The sequence below is a fragment of the Denticeps clupeoides genome, chromosome 12 (assembly GCF_900700375.1).
Source record: "Denticeps clupeoides chromosome 12, fDenClu1.1, whole genome shotgun sequence".
Taxonomy (NCBI): domain Eukaryota; kingdom Metazoa; phylum Chordata; class Actinopteri; order Clupeiformes; family Denticipitidae; genus Denticeps; species Denticeps clupeoides.
Window position 1 is genome coordinate 11,606,702 of NC_041718.1, and position 21,719 is coordinate 11,628,420.

Sequence of the window (21,719 nt, forward strand, 5' to 3'; positions counted from 1 at the left end):
ATCTGCAGGCCAGGGTTTCCAAATGGCCAAATTCCTTTTGCTCTTTGCCGATGAACTAAAAGTCCAGATTCTGCTTCATCACAATTAACCCCCCTCCATGGAGCCAAACGTGCACACATCAGAGACATTACACTACATGGAAATGTACTGGTGTTCAATTTTTTTTCTTCTGTTCACCACAGCCCACTAACTTCACCAACCCGGTTTACGCCACCCTCTACATGGGAGCTCACAACAGCCGCAATTCCCTGGCAAGCACAGATGAGAAGAAGGAGCTGCTCTCACGGGGAGATGAGGAACCTCTGGTGGACCCACTGGCATAGACTGTCCATAGGACTGGACCATACCATTCTTAAAAAAAAAAAAAAAACATTTCCCTTTTTTGCCTTTTAAAGAAAAAGGAAAATCAATGAAAAATTGTGAACACTGTATAAAATGTACAAAATGAAGGACTACTTTTGTATGTGATTGCAGTATTATATTTTGTTTTTACAATTATTCTGGTTTAAACTAACAAGAAAGAAACATTTTTTAGGATTTTTTTTTCTTTTGGTTTATTTTTTTTGTCCCCTGTCCTATTCCTTAGTAGCCACTACCTCGGTGCAATGAGATGGAGATAAAAGAAAACTAGAAAATCAACATTGGAACAATTTTAATTTTTTATTTTTGTATGAATTGTATAGAGAAGAAAAAAAAACATTGTTCCATTTCAGTAGTGCCAGATATATTCTATGTGACCAGTCTTGTGGGAGGAAAGAAGCTCCATGCTGGGCTCGAGTTAGTACCGATGTCGTCTTGGTAGCCGTGTTTTTCTCCTACCTGCTACTAGTGCATTGGGGCAGCCATGGTGGGCAACATGTGTACAGCTTTTTTATGCCAGGTGTCAAGATCAGTAGTTTCATATTATTTTCACAGAAATCTATGTTCAATACTGATTGTTCTCTTGCACAGACCCAAGTGTTTGTGGTGTGTGTACCGTAAAAAAAATAATCTAAGCAGGAAAATATATATGTTCTTTTATTATAGCTTAATTATAGAGGCTTATGATGCAGACATAGCATTTTCAGTCATTAATGAGATGGAGGGATGAGGATAACTGAGGTGGGCTGAGGGCAGAGCTAAAGGGTCAGACTATGGCCTTTGAAGAGGAAAGCTGATGGTTGGCAGTGCCAACACCTTCAGCTGAATGAATTGGGAGAAATGGCTGGAGTTTAAGTGCCCGTGGCAGGGCATGCCACAACCTGATGTGACCTATGGCCAGAACTCGGTTGGGTAACAACGATATTAGATATTTTGTTTTAAAGGTCAGTGTTTGCTCTGCTTTCATTTTTACAGCTCCAAACCTTAAAATCTTAAAATCTCTCGTCTTGATAAATATATTTTTCCTATTATTTTACCGTCTCTAACAGGTCACTATGAAATGCACATGTCCATCGCTCTAACACGCTCCATTTATAATATTTTTATTTTTTATTTTAATTTTTTTCCAGTCTTCACTTCTTTTTTGTTTCCTTAATTTCCTCCCCTTTTGATCAGCTGCTGTGCTGAGATGCTGCTTCTGTTGGAAAGTGATCAGCCATATTTTAATGCATGTTAAAGTCAAAAACAAGATACGCAGCTATACGGTAACTAGAGTAACAAATCCATTTAGTCTATCTGTCAGCAAGTAAGCATTGTTCAGCTCTGGCTTTTGTTTTGTTTGTTTTGTCAATTGAGAAAAATAGTACAATCATGTTACTTTAAAACACTTTTGAAAAATTGTACATCCTTTTTTTTGGTTTGTTTTAATGAAAAATGACCGCTTTTTATAGTACAAAATGCATGGAGGCTCAGACTTTCAATTGGAAAGAGAATAATGTTTTAATTTTTTTTTGCTGGAGTACTTTACAAACTAAATAACAGATCTTGTTATAAATAAAATTTTTAAAAATCTTCAGTACACTGAATGTATTCACTGTCTCATCTCATTATGAGAAGTAGCGTATTTCAACCAAGAAACAACAAACCAACCAAAATTGTATGCCCTTTGGGAAGAATTTAGCGAAACAAGCCAACATCTCAACATTCATTATGATTTTCTTATGTTTCTGTCCTTGTGTGTGTGGGGACAGTTGGAGCCATTTCATTTCAATCTGAGTTTTATTGCTTTTATTATTTAAACCGCAATTTCATTGTAAGAAATGCACATACATTAATTAATACATAATAAATCAATTACATTACATAGAGAATAGGTGGCTGAAGCCATAACTACTTCCTGCACAGTTTCTGTCTTATGCAGACGTACTACCCATTTCAGGAGAATGAGTAATGTTTAAGGAACAAGAATAACTTTCCTGACCTGTATGCACTATTTAGTACCATCATGAATGTATGCCATTATCTAGGTTTGGAGAGGGCTTACCAAACACATGGATTTATGATGCTTTTTTTGATATGGCATGGTACAGGACAAATGTGGGAGGAAGAAAATCTAAAGAATCCCTCACCGTTTGAACTCCTGATGGAAAACTGTACTGAATTACAATGGTTCCACATTCTGGATATCCAGTGAGACTCGTAGAATTTAACGAATGTTTCATTGTCCCTTCTGGTTGGGTTCCTTCAACCTTTCCAAAAACATTTTTGCACACTGGACAACATGCTCCCATACTCTCAATAGACTGTTGCAGACAATCACTACAGAATTTGTGGTTACAGACTAATTTCTTCTCCTTGACAATTTTGTCAAGGCAGATGGGACAGTTGTTTTCCTCTACGGTGACATCTTTGTCCTTTCCTCCCATTGCACCATCCCACTTTGACAGGCCAACAAGTGAGGTGTCAGTTGGATATCCAATCTGATGTTTCTTGTCCTTGTCAAAGACAGACCCACCCATCATCTTCTTTAGCTCATCAGTGGCAAAGCCTACATGTTCTTGAGATCCAATTGGTCCCCAGGTTCCACGTTTATCCCACTCCATTACAGCAGCCTTCTGATAGGTATGCATTAGAGCTCTGAGGGCGTGGCTCTCCAGTCAGACTACTTGACCTTTATTGGACATTGCTTTCACCTTAACTGTACCCCCCTTCGTTTCTGTCTTGAAAACAACACCAAACTTCTCCTCAATGTCCTCCACTTGCTTCTTGTAACCACTCTGCATTAGATCCCAGTGAGTTTGGTTCATTGAAAGACCTTTGTTCAAAAAAGAACGAGAGATGTCAATTTCCATGGTCCTGGACCTCTCCTGCTTCTCAAATCCAGCAGCATGTGAGTGAGGTTGCACTCCTAACATTTTCTGCACTGTGTTTATGTGCTCCTCTGGCCCAAATACCTCCAAGTGCTCAGAAGCCACATTAAACATTAACCTGGCTGCATCAGGGGTTGTCTTCAACACCTCGATTAATTGGGATAGATTCCGGTAGATGGTGTCAGATGGGCAGGATATCAGATTTTTAGTTGACTTTTGAAAAAGATCCACAATTTCCAGATCAGCATCATTCAGCGAACGGCTACTTGTTCCTTTCTTTGTCTTAATGGACACAGACACTTCAGCATCAATGTCAACATCATGCTTTTCCTGGATTTGTTTCATCTCATCTCTGTACACCTGGTTCAGGTACCAGTACTGGACCAGAGGAACCTTCATGGTATCACTAGTCTCCATCTTGGTAACACATCTTGGCAACACATCTGCTTCTTCAACCTGTTTTTGTTTTTTTTATCTGAATATGTAACTATCACACGTAGAAAAATGTCAGAAGCATAAAAAAACGAAGCAAACATACCTGAGTAGGAAGGACAGGTTCCTGACTTAGAGCAGAACCTGCAAAGTTCGCTACTGCTCTCACTGCCTTTGGACGGTGCCTACAAAACTCTACAGTAGCACTTGTTTCCCTCTTTTTGATCTCTGCTGTGTTCTTTGACAGTATTGTTTCCAGAACTATAAAATGAAATGTGAAAATAGTCCATTAGTTCATCAAACTGGTGTTCATGTTCATCATTAGTGATATTTAAATAATCATAATTCTACTAGTTTGAAGAAGTATTGAAATACCTTCAGCTGGAGTGACTTTAACAGTTCCCACATCATCATTCAGCTGCAGTTCTGCTATTTCTGCTTGATTGCCAATTTCTTTATTGATCCAGGATTGTAATGCTTTTCTAAACTTAGCTTCGGAAATCCCTTCACCCCTCCTCACAATGACGTAGAACGTAGCGAAATTACGAACTTCAGGATGTGACTGTGAATTGAGGCAAACATACCTGAGTAGGGAGGACAGCTTCCTGACTTAGAGCAGAACCTGCAAAGTTCACCACTGCTCTCACTGCCTTTGGACAGTGCCTACATTCAGCTGCAGACTTCTTATTTCTGTTTGATTGCCAATTTCTTTATTGATCCAGGATTGTAATGCTTTTCTAAACTTTGTGTTGAATATGCCTTCACACCCCTTCACAATGACATAAAATGTAGTGGAATGAAGAACTTCAGGATGTGACTGTGAATTAAGCCAAACATACCTGAGTAGGAAGGACAGCTTCCTGACTTAGAGCAGAACCTGCAAAGTTCGCTACTGCTATCACTGCCTTTGGACGGTGCCTACAAAACTCTACAGTAGCACTTGTTTCCCTCTTTTTGATCTCTGCTGTGTTCTTTGACAGTATTGTTTCCAGAACTATAAAATGAAATGTGAAAATAGTCCATTAGTTCATCAAACTGGTGTTCATGTTCATCATTAGTGATATTCAAATAATCATAATTCTACTAGTTTGAAGAAGTATTGAAATACCTTCAGCTGGAGTGACTTTAACAGTTCCCACATCATCATTCAGCTGCAGTTCTTCTATTTCTGCTTGATTGCCAATTTCTTTATTGATCCAGGATTGTAATGCTTTTCTAAACTTAGCTTCGGAAATCCCTTCACCCCCCCTCACAATGACGTAGAACGTAGCGAAATTACGAACTTCAGGATGTGACTGTGAATTGAGGCAAACATACCTGAGTAGGGAGGACAGCTTCCTGACTTAGAGCAGAACTTGCAAAGTTCACCACTGCTCTCACTGCCTTTGGACAGTGCCTACATTCAGCTGCAGACTTCTTATTTCTGTTTGATTGCCAATTTCTTTATTGATCCAGGATTGTAATGCTTTTCTAAACTTTGTGTTGAATATGCCTTCACACCCCTTCACAATGACGTAAAATGTAGTGGAATGAAGAACTTCAGGATGTGACTGTGAATTAGGCCAAACATACCTGAGTAGGAAGAACAGCTTCCTGACTTAGAGCAGAACCTGCAAAGTTCGCTACTGCTGTCACTGCCTTTGGATGGTGCCTACAGAACTCTACAGTAGCACTTGTTTCCCTCTTTTTGATCTCTGCTGTGTTCTTTGACAGTATTGTTTCCAGAACTATAAAATGAAATGTGAAAATAGTCCATTAGTTCATCAAACTGGTGTTCATGTTCATCATTAGTGATATTCAAATAATCCTAATTCTACTAGTTTGAAGAAGTATTGAAATACCTTCAGCTGGAGTGACTTTAACCGTTCCCACATCATCATTCAGCTGCAGATCTGTTATTTCTGTGTGATTGCCAATTTCTTTATTGATCCAGGATTGTAATGCATTTGTAAGCCTAACTTCAGAAATCCCTTCACACCCCTTCACAATGACGTAGAACGTAGCGGAATGACAAACTTCAGGATGGGACTGTGAATTGAGTTTCATCTTATCCTGAAAATGATAATGAATGCAAGATTCATTCCTGCTCATTTTGAACTTTTTAGAATGTTAACATATTTTGCCTTACATTTTAAAACAATAAAATTCATATTTTTAAAAGATTGTGCAGAAAACTAAATGAAATACAAAAACAAGTCTAGGATCAGAAGCGTAACACTCATGTTAATGCCTTTATACAGATAAACATAAGTATTCTTCCAGTGGCAGAAGAAGTGGTCTGACCGAATATCATGCATAGAGTAAACAGTCAGACTTACTTCATCTGAGCTCCCAGCAGCAGAGGAAGCGGTATTCTTTTTTTTTTATGACTTAAGGTCAACCTCAGAATCCTGTTTTATTTGAAAGGAAAAACAGGAATGTTGGTCACAAATTTACAACCTGAACTATTCAGAAAGAGTATGCATTTTACAGTACACATATTCAACAAAATCTAATGTACACTCTGGATTGAAAGAGAAAACCTAAAAATAAAAGTATGATGTAAACTGATGATAAATCTTCATTATATCATGTTGACATATTTGTATATGGCTTTAGGATTATTCTTAACAAAGTACATGAACTCTCATCAGTCATCACCCAAAATATTAAATGAAGACATTTTCACTACAGGCCTTTCCTTTTGAAATGTACCTTTAAAAAATTAAATAAACCTAAATAAATATGGCCTGATTTAAGACTTACTACTTTAGTCATCAGTGGTGACAGGTCTAAAGCTTGTACAAAATGGTGTGGGTTTGTTAAACAATTTAAATACAAGTGTTCCAATTAATTACATTAATATATGAAAATATGTGGCGGGCCATTTTTGAAAAATGCATGTGCCAAGATTGGGTGCAGCTGGAGACATCATCTGTGCCCAATCAGGGTGCAGTTAAAAGACGCTGTTGAGCCGCCCAGTTTTGTGATCTTGACCATCTTTGTGAACTCTTTTGTGAACCCTGCAACTGTTGTTTTGAGTTCTGGCGATTGCCACACGCCTGCGGTCTAGTTTGTGTTTTTTTTCTCCACATTATTTCCCCTGCTTTTGGCCATTGTCTCGCCTCTACGATTACTTCCCAGTCAGCTCACTGATGTGACAGGATGCTTGTTTTTCTCTAAACTGAAAGTAATATCTAAAAAGTGTCACAAGTATTCATGTTTGAAGAGTTATACAATTCAATGAATTTAGCTGAATTATAGAATTCAGTGTGTTCTGTTGCATTTCTCCGCTGTTATCATATTTCTTATTAGTGATCCCTCCTTCAGCTCAGCACGTGGTTACCTTTACCTCCCGGAAGCTGCTCTCCACAAAATATAAGTCAATATGAATCAAAAATGTACTGATGTCGATCTCGAAATAAGCCTTTAAAATGCCACTTAACTTTTTTTTTAGGACCAAATACAAAATGTTAAAGGCAAATTATATCAATAGAAATTGCACAAGTTTCATTACATGAACCGTCTCTTACTTTCGTCTTCCTCTAAACAGCTACTGACTGTCAAAAACACCTTCTCGCTTTATACTTTTGAAGTAAAATGCACGACATGTATAGACGAACAGACTGTTACAGATAATGGAAACTATGTGTGTGTGTCTGTCTGTATATATATAGACACACACACACACACACACACACACACACACATATAAAGTCTACAGACAAACAACCTGACGTTTTGCTGCCTCGTCACCGCGTCCTGTTTTACTTTGTAATAAAGTATCCGGAGCTCCTGCAGCTGCTGCTGAGACCTGGTCGGACCGGACTCGTTTTTACTCGTTTTACCTTCACTGCGGGCGCACAAAACTAAACCGAAAGTTTCAGTAAAAACGACCAATGGGAACGCGGCCCTCTTGCTTCTAGCACCGCCTTGTACAACTGACCACTTTATTAGTGGTATATAGCAACCAGACTGATTTCATTTCTGGAAATAAAGGAGCAGAGCCAGAACTGGTGTACATAAAATAGTCGTTTATTCTGAGTAATAATGCAATCTGTCTGCCAGACGATGCCATACTTACAAATGTAGCCCTGCCCAGTAAGTAGATCCGGAAGTGGAATTTACTTAAACATAACAATGTCATTACTATTCACACGAACACATGAATTCTGTGAATTTATTATGCATTACTTGAATTTCCCTCTTAACATGTTCTGTACAACTGACCCTTAATAGCAGGATCTGGTTAGAAGACATATGATGTTGTTGTGATAATGTGCTTCATATTAACTATACATATGAACTAAACATTTTTATTGTGCCGAAAACTATTAGCATGGCATACATGCCCCTCGAGTCTGGCAGACCGGGCAAATCCTGCTCCAGACATTCGTGGTAATGATTACTATAGTGATAGGGTTACACCATCCATCCATGCCCATCATCGAAAATAAACCCCAACCCCTCCAACTGTTCTGTCTATTTCTACTTTACAGTGTTGTCCTGTGGCGTTTTGTGTTTACCAAACTGCAACTGGAAGGTAGAAATCAGTCTTGCGCTCCTGGTTTGTAACTGGCTACTTTTGAGCAGCCAGTTAGTCTCAGATTATGATCTCAAATGCGTAATCTGTGAATCAGGTTATGTTTAATATGTTTAGTACTTGGAGTACATGAAGAAACACTGCTATACGGACTACCTCTTCTTGTTGCACTGAAACCAATAACTGTACTATCACTACTGTTGTTTATTTGCACAGTCTAAACATGTATATATCACTGGTCACTTTTTAACACTACATTTTTAGCTAAATTGTATATTCTGTGTCCTATTTATTTATATATTGTATTTCATGTGACGCATCTGTTTTCTGTTTTCTGTTTTTTTTTGTTGTCTAGTTTTATGTTGCACTGTAAACTGGAGCCACATCTTCTCGTCTCTCTGTATATCTGCACAATATATAGAAGAGATGACAATAAAGGTCACTTGAACTTGAAACAGGTAACCTAAACCTCAGACTTTACACTAGATCCAGACAAGGTATGATATACTTCAATCTATTTTGACTTCAAGAAAAGAAACCTGTGGTCTTTGCCCAATATCATAAGATCTGCATGAGTAGACTGTTCATAGTCAGATATAGATCTGCAGGCCAGGGTTTCCAAATGGCCAAATTCCTTTTGCTCTTTGCCGATGAACTAAAAGCCCAGATTCTGCTTCATCACAATTAACCCCCCCTCCATGGAGACAAACGTGCACACATCAGAGACATTACACTACATGGAAATGTACTGGTGTTCAATTTTAATTATAGAGGCTTTCATTTCCCTTTTTTGCCTTTTAAAGAAAAAGGAAAATCAATGAAAAATTGTGAACACTGTATAAAATGTACAAAATAAAGGACTACTTTTGTATGTGATTGCAGTATTATATTTTGTTTTTAAAAGAAAGAAACCTTTTTTAGGATTTTTTTTCTTTTGGTTTATTTTTTTGTCCCCTGTCCTATTCCTTAGTAGCCACTACCTCGGTGCAATGAGATGGAGATAAAAGAAAACTAGAAAATCAACATTGGAACATTTTTTATTTTTGTATGAATTGTATAGAGAAGAAAAAAAAACATTGTTCCATTTCAGTAGTGCCAGATATATTCTATGTGACCAGTCTTGTGGGAGGAAAGAAGCTCCATGCTGGGCTCGAGTTAGTACCGATGTCGTCTTGGTAGCCGTGTTTTTCTCCTACCTGCTACTAGTGCATTGGGGCAGCCATGGTGGGCAACATGTGTACAGCTTTTTTATGCCAGGTGTCAAGATCAGTAGTTTCATATTATTTTCACAGAAATCTATGTTCAATACTGATTGTTCTCTTGCACAGACCCAAGTGTTTGTGGTGTGTGTACCGTAAAAAAAATAATCTAAGCAGGAAAATATATGTTCTTTTATTATAGCTTAATTATAGAGGCTTATGATGCAGACATAGCATATTCAGTCATTAATGAGATGGAGGGATGAGGATAACTGAGGTGGGCTGAGGGCAGAGCTAAAGGGTCAGACTATGGCCTTTGAAGAGGAAAGCTGATGGTTGGCAGTGCCAACACCTTCAGCTGAATGAATTGGGAGAAATGGCTGGAGTTTAAGTGCCCGTGGCAGGGCATGCCACAACCTGATGTGACCTATGGCCAGAACTCGGTTGGGTAACAACGATATTAGATATTTTGTTTTAAAGGTCAGTGTTTGCTCTGCTTTCATTTTTACAGCTCCAAACCTTAAAATCTTAAAATCTCTCGTCTTGATAAATATATTTTTCCTATTATTTTACCGTCTCTAACAGGTCACTATGAAATGCACATGTCCATCGCTCTAACACGCTCCATTTATAATATTTTTATTTTTTATTTTAATTTTTTCCAGTCTTCACTTCTTTTGTTTCCTTAATTTCCTCCCCTTTTGATCAGCTGCTGTGCTGAGATGCTGCTTCTGTTGGAAAGTGATCAGCCATATTTTAATGCATGTTAAAGTCAAAAACAAGTAAGATACGCAGCTATACGGTAACTAGAGTAACAAATCCATTTAGTCTATCTGTCAGCAAGTAAGCATTGTTCAGCTCTGGCTTTTGTTTTGTTTGTTTTGTCAATTGAGAAAAATAGTACAATCATGTTACTTTAAAACACTTTTGAAAAATTGTACATCCTTTTTTTTTTTTTGTTTTAATGAAAAATGACCGCTTTTTATAGTACAAAATGCATGGAGGCTCAGACTTTCAATTGGAAAGAGAATAATGTTTTAATTTTTTTTTGCTGGAGTACTTTACAAACTAAATAACAGATCTTGTTATAAATAAAATTTTTAAAAATCTTCAGTACACTGAATGTATTCACTGTCTCATCTCATTATGAGAAGTAGCGTATTTCAACCAAGAAACAACAAACCAACCAAAATTGTATGCCCTTTGGGAAGAATTTAGCGAAACAAGCCAACATCTCAACATTCATTATGATTTTCTTATGTTTCTGTCCTTGTGTGTGTGGGGACAGTTGGAGCCATTTCATTTCAATCTGAGTTTTATTGCTTTTATTATTTAAACCGCAATTTCATTGTAAGAAATGCACATACATTAATTAATACATAATAATTCAATTACATTACATAGAGAATAGGTGGCTGAAGCAATAATCACTTAGTAGAACCCCAAAGGCTAACTCATAAGTTTATTTTATGTCTGTACAAGTGTTTGAACAAGACAACTAAAATATATTTTAACAAGACAAAAGAAATGATGATTGTGGTGTGAACTGGCAGTAGTTTGCTTTATTTCCACTCTTCATTCAATACCTTTGGCTTTGAGTTCCTCCTTCACTCGAAGTAAGTATTCAGGGTCTGGGTAACCAAAGCTGTAACAAAAATGCCACACGTGCATGCTCTCAGTCTTGATTTTATCTAAACAAAAAGAAGAAGAAGAATGATTCTAGGTGATATGGCACATTTTAGCTGATTCATTTACCTCCCACTTCCTCCATGCGTGCTTGTCTTGTGATGAATGTCATTCCATGTGACGCAGTCATCCGTGCCTGTGGTTCTAGATGTCCCTACAGTGAATATTAGCTTCTGATCAAAAGCCCTTTTCAAGAGCTGATGCACCTCCCGTCCCTCTTTATTGTCAGGTAAGTAAGCTGTTCTGTTTGTCCCGTTGTAGTGTTTCCCAGGATGAGGATGCTTGGTCTGGGAAAAGAATGCAGACAACACTCATGCAACTACATCAAAAGAAAAGGACGTGACACATTTTGTTCTACTTCCTGCACAGTTTCTGTCTTATGCAGACGTACCACCCATTTCAGGAGAATGAGTAATGTTTAAGGAACAAGAATAACTTTCCTGACCTGTATGCACTATTTAGTACCATCATGAATGTATGCCATTATCTAGGTTTGGAGAGGGCTGACCAAACACATGGATTTATTATGCTTTTTTTGATATGGCATGGTACAGGACAAATGTGGGAGGAAGAAAATCTAAAGAATCCCTCACCGTTTGAACTCCTGATGGAAAACTGTACTGAATTACAATGGTTCCACATTCTGGATATCCAGTGAGACTCGTAGAATGACACGAATGTTTCATTGTCCCTTCTGGTTGGGTTCCTTCAACCTTTCCAAAAACATTTTTGCACACTGGACAACATGCTCCCATACTCTCAATAGACTGTTGCAGACAATCACTACAGAATTTGTGGTTACAGACTAATTTCTTCTCCTTGACAATTTTGTCAAGGCAGATGGGACAGTTTTCTTCTACGGTGGCATCTTTGTCCTTTCCTCCCATTGCACCATCCCACTTTGACAGGCCAACAAGTGAGGTGTCAGTTGGATATCCAATCTGATGTTTCTTGTCCTTGTCAAAGACAGACCCACCCATCATCTTCTTTAGCTCATCAGTGGCAAAGCCTACATGTTCTTGAGATCCAATTGGTCCCCAGGTTCCACGTTTATCCCACTTCATTACAGCAGCCTTCTGATAGGCATGCATTAGAGCTCTGAGGGCGTGGCTCTCCAGACAGACTACTTGACCTTTATTGGACATTGCTTTCACCTTAACTCTACCCCCCTTCGTGTCTGTCTTGAAAACAACACCAAACTTCTCCTCAATGTCCTCCACTTGCTTCTTGTAGCCACTCTGCATTAGATCCCAGTGAGTTTGGTTCATTGAAAGACCTTTGTTCAAAAAAGAACGAGAGATGTCAATTTCCATGGTCCTGGACCTCTCCTGCTTCTCAAATCCAGCAGCATCTGAGTGAGGTTGCACTCCTAACATTTTCTGCACTGTGTTTATGTGCTCCTCTGGCCCAAATACCTCCAAGTGCTCAGAAGCCACATTAAACATTAACCTGGCTGCATCAGGGGTTGTCTTCAACACCTCGATTAATTGGGATAGATTCCGGTAGATGGTGTCAGATGGGCAGGATATCAGATTTTTAGTTGACTTTTGAAAAAGATCCACAAACTCCTGATTGGCATCATTCAGCGAACTTTTACTTGTCCCTTTCTTTGCCTTAATGGACACAGACACTTCAGCATCAATGTCAACATCATGCTTTTCCTGGATTTGTTTCATCTCATCTCTGTACACCTGGTTCAGGTACCAGTACTGGACCAGAGGAACCTTCATGGTATCACTAGTCTCCATCTTGGTAACACATCTTGGCAACACATCTGCTTCTTCAACCTGGAAAAAAAGTGTTTTTTTTTTTTTTATCTGAATATGTAACTATCACACGTAGAAAAATTTCAGATGCATAAAAAAACGAGGCAAACATACCTGAGTAGGAAGGACAGCTTCCTGACTTAGAGCAGAACCTGCAAAGTTCGCTACTGCTCTCACTGCCTTTGGACGGTGCCTACAAAACTCTACAGTAGCACTTGTTTCCCTCTTTTTGATCTCTGCTGTGTTCTTTGACAGTATTGTTTCCAGAACTATAAAATGAAATGTGAAAATAGTCCATTAGTTCATCAAACTGGTGTTCATGTTCATCATTAGTGATATTTAAATAATCATAATTCTACTATTTTGAAGAAGTATTGAAATACCTTCAGCTGGAGTGACTTTAACCGTTCCCACATCATCATTCAGCTGCAGTTCTTCTATTTCTGCTTGATTGCCAAATTCTTTACTGATCCAGGATTGTAATGCATTTGTAAACTTAGCTTCGGAAATCCCTTCACCCTCCCTCACAATGACGTAGAACGTAGCGGAATTACGAACTTCAGGATGTGACTGTGAATTGAGTTTCATCTTATCCTGAAAATGATAATGAATGCAAGATTCAGTCCTGCTCATTTTGAACTTTTTAGAATGTTAACATATTTTGCCTTACATTTTAAAAAGTAAAACAATACAATTAATATTTTTAAAAGATAGTGCTGAAAAATTTATGAAATACAAAAACAAGTCTAGGATCAGAAGCGTAACTCATGTTAATGACGTTATACAGATAAGCATAAGTATTCTTCCAGTGGCAGAAGAAGTGGTCTGACCGAATATCATGCATAGAGTAAACAGTCAGACTTACTTCATCTGAGCTCCCAGCAGCAGAGGAAGCGGTATTCTTTTTCTTTACTGACTTATCGTCAACCTCTGAATTCTGTTTGAGAAAGAGTATGCGTTATTCAGTACACATATTCTACAAAATCTAGTGTACACTCTGGATTGAAATAGAAAACCTAAAAATAAAAGTATGATGAACACTGATGATAAACTTTCATTATATCATGTTGACATATTTGTATATGGCTTTAGGATTATTCTTAACAAAGTACACAAACTCTCATCTGTCATCACCCAAAATATCACTACAGGCCTTTCCTTTAGAAATGTACCTTTAAAAATGAAATAAAATAAACCTAAATAAATTTGGCAAGAATATCACGCAAATATCACGCACATCATCTTTTGGTAATAGCATATATTAATGTAATTAATTGAAACACTTGTATTTAAAAATATATAGTTTAACAACTTCACATTTGCGTGTTCTAGATTTATACTTTTTGTATGTGCACCTGATAAAATGGAACAATTACCTTGGTATGATGACGTAAATGAATTTGATCTTGATTAATCACTGAAGCTTTTATGAAGTCCTCGTGATTATCAACAGACATTTCTGTAGATTCCTGAAACCAAGATACATGCATGAAACTGCCAAGATGTCAGCACATCATTACATATATACATATATGTAATGTAATATCTAATGTGCATTGCGCATCAATTACACTCAATACTGTGTAGAATAGAACAGAATAGCTTCAGAGTAATGATAGCAGTCAGTGGTAGAATTCAACAAATCCACCCAATAAATCCTCCAGGACCAATGACAACTTACATTGCCTGTATAGTTACTGCTGTAAATTGTCTGCCGGCCACTGGTTGTGCCAGATGTGTCAGGATAGGAATAAAAATATCCACCCTGTAAAAGAACAGATTGTGGAAATTTGCAAGACACACAGTGAGCGAATGTAAACTTCCAACCATAACTGTACCTACCTCCAGTTCTGCTTCTCTGAACCCAGTCAGGCTAGGGTAAAGCTATAGAATAGTGCACAATAGGGTAAATAAAAGAACAAGAGATGTACAGTACATCTCTGTACTTTAGCCATTGTGAGGAAGTGAAGAAAGCATTACCGTAATGCAGCCATTATGTGCACATACGGTGTGTTGTGGTTGGTGAATGGTGTTAATGAAGTAATTTCCCATGAATCCCCAATCAATTCTATAGTCAATTCAAACGAGCCAGGAACCCTTTAAATTGATTAATGCGATTGCGAGATATACCTGCACGTATTTGTCCAGAATTACAGGCAAAACGCACAACAGTCCAGAACACGTTTCTGTAGATTCTGAAAGATGTCTGAACTATGATGAACTATGATATTCTGGTAGTTTGTCATGTTGAATAACATCTCTCGTGCACAGAAGTTGAAGGAGACATATGGTGAAAACAGCCATACACTGAAGAAAGTGCCAGGTGCGACTGTGCCTCACTTCTAAAAAGAACTCATGTAGATGATGATGATGTAGATGTAGTTCATTTATTCCATTGACTCTTGGAATGTACATAGTTTATTTTTATACAACTGTTATATTTTTCATTTTTGAACTTCTAATCAATAAGTATTCTTCTTGTGCAGCCAATTTATATAGCATGTTGTTCTTCTGTAGGGGCAGTGGTGGGGCAGTGGTGGCCTAGCAGTTAAGGAAGTGGTTAATCTGAAGGTTGCCGGTTCGAATTCCGGTGACACTGAGCAAAGCACTTGAGGTTAAGTGTCTTGCTCAGGGATACAATGGTAAGTGAGTTTCAAACCCCCGACTTTGTGCTGTTCTGGTTCATAGGGGTGTGTGACTAACTCGGCTACTACCAGCCTACTGAACCAAGGATTTTACTGTAGTGAAGACATATGTGATTGATATTTCATTATTTATTGCTTAAAGAAGGTCTCTGTTGAAGAGATTTGGCATGCTACCCACCCCAGATGTCCTTGTGTTGTCACCCGCAGGGGGATCTGGGGACTGACAGAGAAATAAAGAGAAGAACAAGTCATCGCGTTTATGTTTGGGGTTTGTCTCTAGTCTCTGGCTTCTGCTCTTCAGTTGCATATGCTAAGAATATGGTGTTTACATACTAACACTATACTAGTAATTACAGCACTACTCACCGAACAGTCCATAGGCTCATCTTGACAGCCCATTTGCTGCTGTTGTGATGACATCTTCTGGGGGGGAAAAAAATAAATAAATAAAATAAAAAATTTATATATATATATATATATAGACAATTAAATTCATTTAGCTGAGACATAGAATTCAGTGTGTTCTGTTGAATTTCTCCGCTGTTATCATATTTCTAGTCAGTGATCCCTCCTTCAGCTCAGCACGTGGTTACTTTTACCTCCCGGAAGCTGCTCTCCACAAAATATGAGTCAATATGAATCAAAAATGTACTGATGTCGATCTCGAAATAAGCCTTTAAAATGCCACATAATTCCCCCAGGTTTATCCCGCCACGACTTTTTTTTTTAAAACCAAATTCAAAAATTCCAAGATGAGAAGACTATAGTTTTTTTTATGTACTACAATCTTAGATTTTATGAACAAATACAAAATGTTAAATGTCATAAAGGCAAATTATATCACTGGAAAATGAACAAGTTACATGACGCTAGTACGTCAGTGCACCGTCTCTTACTTTCGTTTTCCTCTAAACAGCTACTGACTGTCAAAAAAAAACTCCTTCTCGCTTTATACTTTTTAAGTAAAATGCACGACATGTATAGACGAACAAACTGTTACAAATAATATATATATATATATTACTTCGTGATAAAGTATCCGGAGCTCCTGCAGCTGCTGCTGAGACCTGGTCGGACCGGACTCGTTTTTGCTCGTTTTACCTTCACTGCGGGCGCACAAAACTAAACCGAAAGTTACGGTGAAAACGGCCAATGGGAACGCGGCCCTGCCGCTTCTAGCACCGCCGAGCTGTGCAGCTGCCCTCCCGGAAAAGCGGGTTGTTCGGCTCGTAGCTCATAACGCGGCGATGGGGGTTTTAACCACGCCGATTATCCCGAGACCAGAAGCGGCTCAGGCCACCAGAGGCCGCCCTAGACGCCATGGTGGGATTGTTGAATCAAAGCGGTGAACGAGGGACCAAGAAGACATGACCAAGGGACCAAGCAGGCTCCTGTACAATGTCACTGGTCTGCAGTTGTCACTGCCCAAGGAAGACTTTGGTGACGGGGTCATGGATTGTTAAGTAAAATGTAAAAAGTGGAGACCTGGCCTCCACCCAATCCAGATGTTTGGGGTGAGCTGGACCCCAACAAGTGCTAAACACCTCTGGGAACTCCTTCAAGACTGTTGGAAAAGCATTTCAGGTGACGACCTCTTGAAGCTCATCGAGAGAATGCAGAGAGTGTGCAAAGCAGTAATCAGAGCAAAGAAACTAGAATATAAAACATGTTCAGTTATTTCACCTTTTTTTGTACATAACTCGACATGTGTTCATTTATAGATGCCTTCAGTGAGAATCTACTGATGTAAATGGTCATGAAAACACTTTGAATATGAAGGTGTGTCCAAACTTTTGGCCTGTACTGTATGCTGGGAGCAGAGGCTCTGGAAGACTGCTGGATCCGACAGAAAGCGCATCCCAGCCTGCAGAAGGAGTCTAATTGGTTTGATTATCTCTCTGCCAGACGATGCCATACTTACATATGTAGCGCTGCCCAGTAAGTAGATCAGGAAGTGGAATTTACTTAAAAATAACAATGTCATTACTATTCACACGATCACATGAATGATAGTGAGAATTTATTATGAATGACTTTTCTGAAATAAAAACATTCCTTCCTACCATGTTCTGCATGACTGACCCTTAATAGCAGGATCTGGTTAGAAGATGTATGATGCTGTTGTCATAATGTGTTTCATATTAACTATACATATGAGCAAAACATTTTATAGTATCCAAAACTACTAGCATGGCATACAGCTGTGATGAAAGAATTCAAAAGATCAAGTCTTTATTCAAAACGAGAAAAACATTTTGATCTTGAAGCATGTTATATTAACACAGCCAGGACACAAAAACAATAAAATCACATACAAAAGCTAGCTGGGTGCACATTAAGAAACAAGTGCAACAAGGCAGATGAAGTTGGGACAACTAGAAATTTGACTTCATTTTATGAATGTCTGCACTTTCCTCCACAACGTAGTTCTCAATGCGCTTGTGGAACTGATCTAGCATGGTGATCACATGGTCGTAGAGAGCCTAAAAGCACAGAAGTATCATTATTAACAAAGTTCAACATGAGTGAACAAGCACCAATCATTTTATCCAACACTCACACAGGCCTACCTGGGCCTTGTCCGTGTCCTGATTACAGATATCTTTCAGGTTTTGCATCTTCGCCTTGAACTGTTCTGTGTCGCTGTTGATCTGCTGGATCTGCTCCACGACCTCCTCCCGTTTTAGATGGACCCGGTCATATTGCCTAAACGATTCAGGGTGTGCAATGGGGAAACGGTCAATGATTCAGTCATTTTCAAGAAAAGCCTTGCTGCAGTCATACCCAACAATGCTCTGAAAGTGCTGGTCCTTCATCTCCTTCTTCTTCTGCCGCCGGATGTGTTGCTTGGACTCCTTGTCCAGTTTCATTGCCAGTGCTCTCTTCAGCTGGCCCTCCTCAGTGCTCACCGCCTTCAGCTCCTTCTGCTGTTTCTCATACACAGCTGCCAAATTTTGGATCTGTGTGTGCAAGATCCAGTTCAGTAGGTCTCAGCAAACAAACGGAGACTGGTACATCAGCGTCAGTGGCCCTACCTCCTCCTGCCGCTGATTGGTCTTGTTCATGCTGGCCTGCAGGTCTTGCAGCAGTTTGTATGTGAGCTGGATCTCCGCCTTCCCTTGCATTACTGCCTGCAAGTTGATCTGTAGCTCCACCAGCTTCTCATCAGCATGCTCCTGCACAACCCAAACAGCCACATCAATGTCCCTTCACAAGTATGTACGCCCCTGTACTTCCAAATCCTTTTCATAGGTGCTGCCTTGGAAATAAACAGCAGCTTCAGCGAATATCTGAGACAGCAGTGGAAATAAAACAAGGGGCAAATCTTACTTTTGACAGTTTGATGGCCTTCACATTTTCCTTCATTCTCTTCATCTCACTTTTGAGCTCTTCAGGCGACTCTACAATCTGAGACTTGAGCTTGACTATGTCTTCTTTCAGAGTGGCCACATCCAGTTTCTTTTGACTCTAGATTCATAGGAAAAACAAACAAAGACAAATAATTTGCTGTTTTTTTATTAGTAACATCATTCACAGACCACCAATGTAAATTACTTAAAATTTCAACAGACCAACGACTGTGTCTTCTCAGCTATCTGTGTCTTCCATTCAGCAATCTGAAGATTTATGGTGTTCTGAAAAAGAAATTACATTGGCATTCCGATACGTGCCGTGTTAACAGGAAGGCATGTCAGGGTGTGGAAAACAGCGCACCACTTCCTGCGACTCGTGCACCGTGGTGGCATTAAGTTCTGAAAGGGCTCTATCCAGCTCCCTGGCTTCAGCTTGCTGTTCCGGGGGAATAGTCCTACATCGGAAAGAAGCGGCATAATTTAAATTCAGACAATCATTTTTCTTCCTTTTCTTATTAATAACGTACATTAGTTTCTCAATCTTTTTCTCAGCCTCCATGATTCCCTTCGTACAGCTTTGCAATCGATCCATGTCTGCCCTCTAAATCATGAATATGATGAATATGGTTAAAAACACCACATGAATACTGCATTCCAAGTTTTTTTTGTATGAAAAACAGAAAAGTAATCGGTAACTGACTTACGAAGTTGTGCTGATGAGCTGCAGTGTGCTCTGCCCTATGATTACGGAAACGCATGAAATTCATAATGCCACTTAAAATGTTGATGGTTTGTTTCAGCTCTGCCAAAGAGGGAAGAAAACACAGTGCACAGACCATTCAGGTTCAAACAGGTGTAAGGAATAACATGAATTCCTAATAAAGGACTTTACTTACTAGGGCTCAGTAGATCATTGAGTGAGAAGTCGTATACATGGCAATGTGGAAGAAATTGGCACCTAAAAAGCCACAGATATATAAGTATAGAGATAATATCAGTTTCTGTCCATGATATAATAATGATATAATAATAGTTATTAAAAAGTAGAGATGTAATTTGAGAAAATGTGTTGATATCTTGAGCTCTACAAGAACTGGTGGTTGCTTTCTCCCAACTTCATAAACTAATGAATGATCACCTACAAGCAAAACACTACAGAAGGAAAACAATATTGAGTTTTCGCTCAGAGAACAATAGGACAGAGTAATTGATGTCATTGTTTAAGGAAAACAAGGAAATTCTGGAATAAATGGTTTAGGTAAGTCAATATTTGATCAATGTTTGACAGAGATATTTCTTATGTGTACAAAATTGCAAAAGACTTTTGCAAGGTACAGTATATTGCTACACACAGCTCATAACAAATCTGTTTCAAGTAAGAGGCTATTACAGACTACATTGGAAGAAATAAGAAATCTCACATCCGCAGATAAAGATTCATGATGGGCGTGACTCCCTCGTGTAGTGTGGGATACGGGACATTTTCAGACAACGGCATCTGTGGGTGAAAAAAACAAAACAAAACAAAACAAAAAACATAAAGGGGGTCAGAATCCACACAGCCACATATTATTCAGTTCAAAATTGCACAGAAGTGATTGCCTGGCATGGGTGGCGACGGTGACTGTGGACTCACCATGTAGAGGCACTCCGGCTTGTAGCCGTACACGACCTGCAGCAGCCTCATGTACAGCCTCTGGACGACATCTGGCTGTCAAGTCACAGCAAAATCATACCACTGGTGCGGCGTATGAAACCTCCTGTACGGTATTTGCTGAAAGGTCCGGGTTTGGGGCTTACCTTTGGGTTGGGTGTGATGTCGCTTTTGCTGAACTGCTTGGCCTCCTGTGCATTTAAGAGGTCTGTTCGACAAAACTGGATAATTGTGTCCAGCTTGCATACTGGAAACGTGTTTTCGTTCATGGCTCCCGAGGAAACTCCTGAAATCGCACACGAACAGACAATCGTGCATCATTTCTACACCAAGGCAGCAATGAAGATACATTCCCCCCCACGGTTAGCTGGACAGTTGAAGCAAAAGCCCCACTGGGCCATACAATCCAACTATCATGACATTCAGAGGCCGGGACTGGCCGAGGAAAAACGGGAGGACTTTTGACATTTCGCGGGGACGTCGAGGAAACATTCCATCAAGCATTTTTTTCGCTCTAAACGCTACTTGAGCCTACCGTCCTTGTCAGCGTTCATACTGATTCGACGACAAGTAAAATGCACCAAAAAGCGGAGCTTAAAAGAAGAATCGTCGCGACCCCGCTCTGTTTACCTGCGTTGCTCGTCGGCCTCGAACAATAAATTTGATTTTGGCGCCTCGTTCGTCACTTCCGGACGGAGCGTCGCGCTGCGGTTAGCGCCCCCTGCCGACTGGGAAGGGAATGAGCATTTTTTAATGTAATAGGTTAGGAGCTCCTACTGACGGCAGTAAATCTGTATGTGCTGTAGCGTTGGGTGAAATAAAGCACAACTGTCCCCAGCAGGGTACGGGGGTCCCTAGAGGACATGTAATCGGCGTTATCGAATAAAATCGCGATACCAAACGTTTTCTCGAGATTTGGGGGAAGTATGTTGTGATCTCCAGATAAAAAAAGATGACCTAAAACATACAAAATCTAAAATATTAGAAATATGTAAATATACAGTTTTAATAAGTGTACAGGTTACTCGAAATCATACAGGCGTGGTACTGGGATACCTAAAGTCATCGGCGTTCGGTTGCCAAGTCCGCTTCTTTCATGTAAAGTGAAGTGATTGTCACATGTGATACACAGCAGCACAGCACACAGTGCACACAGTGAAATTTGTCCTCTGCATTTAACCCATCACCCTGAGTGAGCAGTGGGCAGCCATGACCGGCGCCCGGGGAGCAGT

At 39.3% G+C, this 21,719-nt stretch overlaps 3 protein-coding genes across 12 annotated transcripts in view; 1 reads left to right on the forward strand and 2 right to left on the reverse strand.

Annotated features, from left to right (window-relative positions):
* Positions 1–1,939, forward strand: part of lrp1aa (low density lipoprotein receptor-related protein 1Aa) — a 100,696-nt gene extending 98,757 nt beyond the window's left edge. Inside the window, exon 90 of one of the 2 annotated variants that reach the window (XM_028998440.1) lies at positions 183–1,939. In XM_028998440.1, coding sequence (XP_028854273.1) covers positions 183–323 — 141 coding nt within the window. In that variant the 3' untranslated portion in view covers positions 324–1,939. The remainder of the gene's footprint in view (positions 1–182) is intronic. The other variant, XM_028998441.1, reaches the window with a different exon arrangement.
* A 181-nt stretch (positions 1,940–2,120) lies between these two features.
* Positions 2,121–16,751, reverse strand: dtx3lb.2 (deltex E3 ubiquitin ligase 3L b, tandem duplicate 2). 8 transcript variants are annotated; one of them, XM_028998447.1, is made up of 14 exons: positions 16,505–16,751; positions 15,847–15,903; positions 15,659–15,700; positions 14,678–14,719; positions 14,517–14,600; positions 14,212–14,304; positions 13,701–13,772; positions 13,219–13,429; positions 12,950–13,104; positions 4,771–4,957; positions 4,502–4,656; positions 4,038–4,224; positions 3,769–3,923; positions 2,121–3,686 (listed from the first exon to the last, which is right to left on the reverse strand). In XM_028998447.1, exons 2-14 carry the CDS (start codon positions 15,898–15,900, stop codon positions 3,018–3,020), a joined length of 2,106 nt encoding a protein of 701 aa, XP_028854280.1. In that variant the 5' UTR covers positions 15,901–15,903; positions 16,505–16,751; the 3' UTR covers positions 2,121–3,017. The 8 variants fall into 8 exon arrangements, with proteins under 8 accessions (XP_028854280.1, XP_028854281.1, XP_028854282.1 ...); XM_028998450.1 differs by having other exon boundaries at positions 3,019–3,175; XM_028998448.1 differs by lacking the exons at positions 3,769–3,923; positions 4,038–4,224.
* Positions 16,752–17,695: 944 nt separating this feature from the next.
* nuf2 (UF2 component of NDC80 kinetochore complex) lies at positions 17,696–21,563 on the reverse strand. Of its 2 annotated transcripts, XM_028999127.1 has the most exons (15): positions 21,544–21,563; positions 21,118–21,215; positions 20,634–20,773; positions 20,470–20,544; positions 20,255–20,331; positions 19,730–19,791; positions 19,538–19,635; positions 19,361–19,434; positions 19,195–19,288; positions 19,053–19,115; positions 18,811–18,948; positions 18,516–18,656; positions 18,265–18,440; positions 18,051–18,186; positions 17,696–17,963 (listed from the first exon to the last, which is right to left on the reverse strand). In XM_028999127.1, the coding sequence occupies exons 3-15, from the start codon at positions 20,754–20,756 to the stop codon at positions 17,856–17,858; spliced, it is 1,365 nt and encodes a 454-aa protein (XP_028854960.1). In that variant the 5' UTR covers positions 20,757–20,773; positions 21,118–21,215; positions 21,544–21,563; the 3' UTR covers positions 17,696–17,855. The 2 variants fall into 2 exon arrangements, with proteins under 2 accessions (XP_028854960.1, XP_028854959.1); XM_028999126.1 differs by lacking the exons at positions 21,118–21,215; positions 21,544–21,563 and adding an exon at positions 21,023–21,105.
* Between the last annotated feature and the right edge of the window lie 156 nt (positions 21,564–21,719).

Coding starts and splice junctions, on each gene's coding strand:
- dtx3lb.2 (XM_028998443.1), bottom strand. CDS start 15,900: ATGTCATCACAACAGCAGCAAATGGGCTGTCAAGATGAGCCTATGGAC. Junction 13,430..13,700: donor CTGCTGGGAGCTCAGATGAA/GTAAGTCTGACT, acceptor TATCATTTTCAG/GATAAGATGAAACTCAATTC. Junction 13,105..13,218: donor TAAAGTCACTCCAGCTGAAG/GTATTTCAATAC, acceptor TTCATTTTATAG/TTCTGGAAACAATACTGTCA.
- nuf2 (XM_028999126.1), bottom strand. Junction 19,435..19,537: donor CAGCTCATCAGCACAACTTC/GTAAGTCAGTTA, acceptor TTCATGATTTAG/AGGGCAGACATGGATCGATT. Junction 18,657..18,810: donor AGGCCATCAAACTGTCAAAA/GTAAGATTTGCC, acceptor TGGGTTGTGCAG/GAGCATGCTGATGAGAAGCT.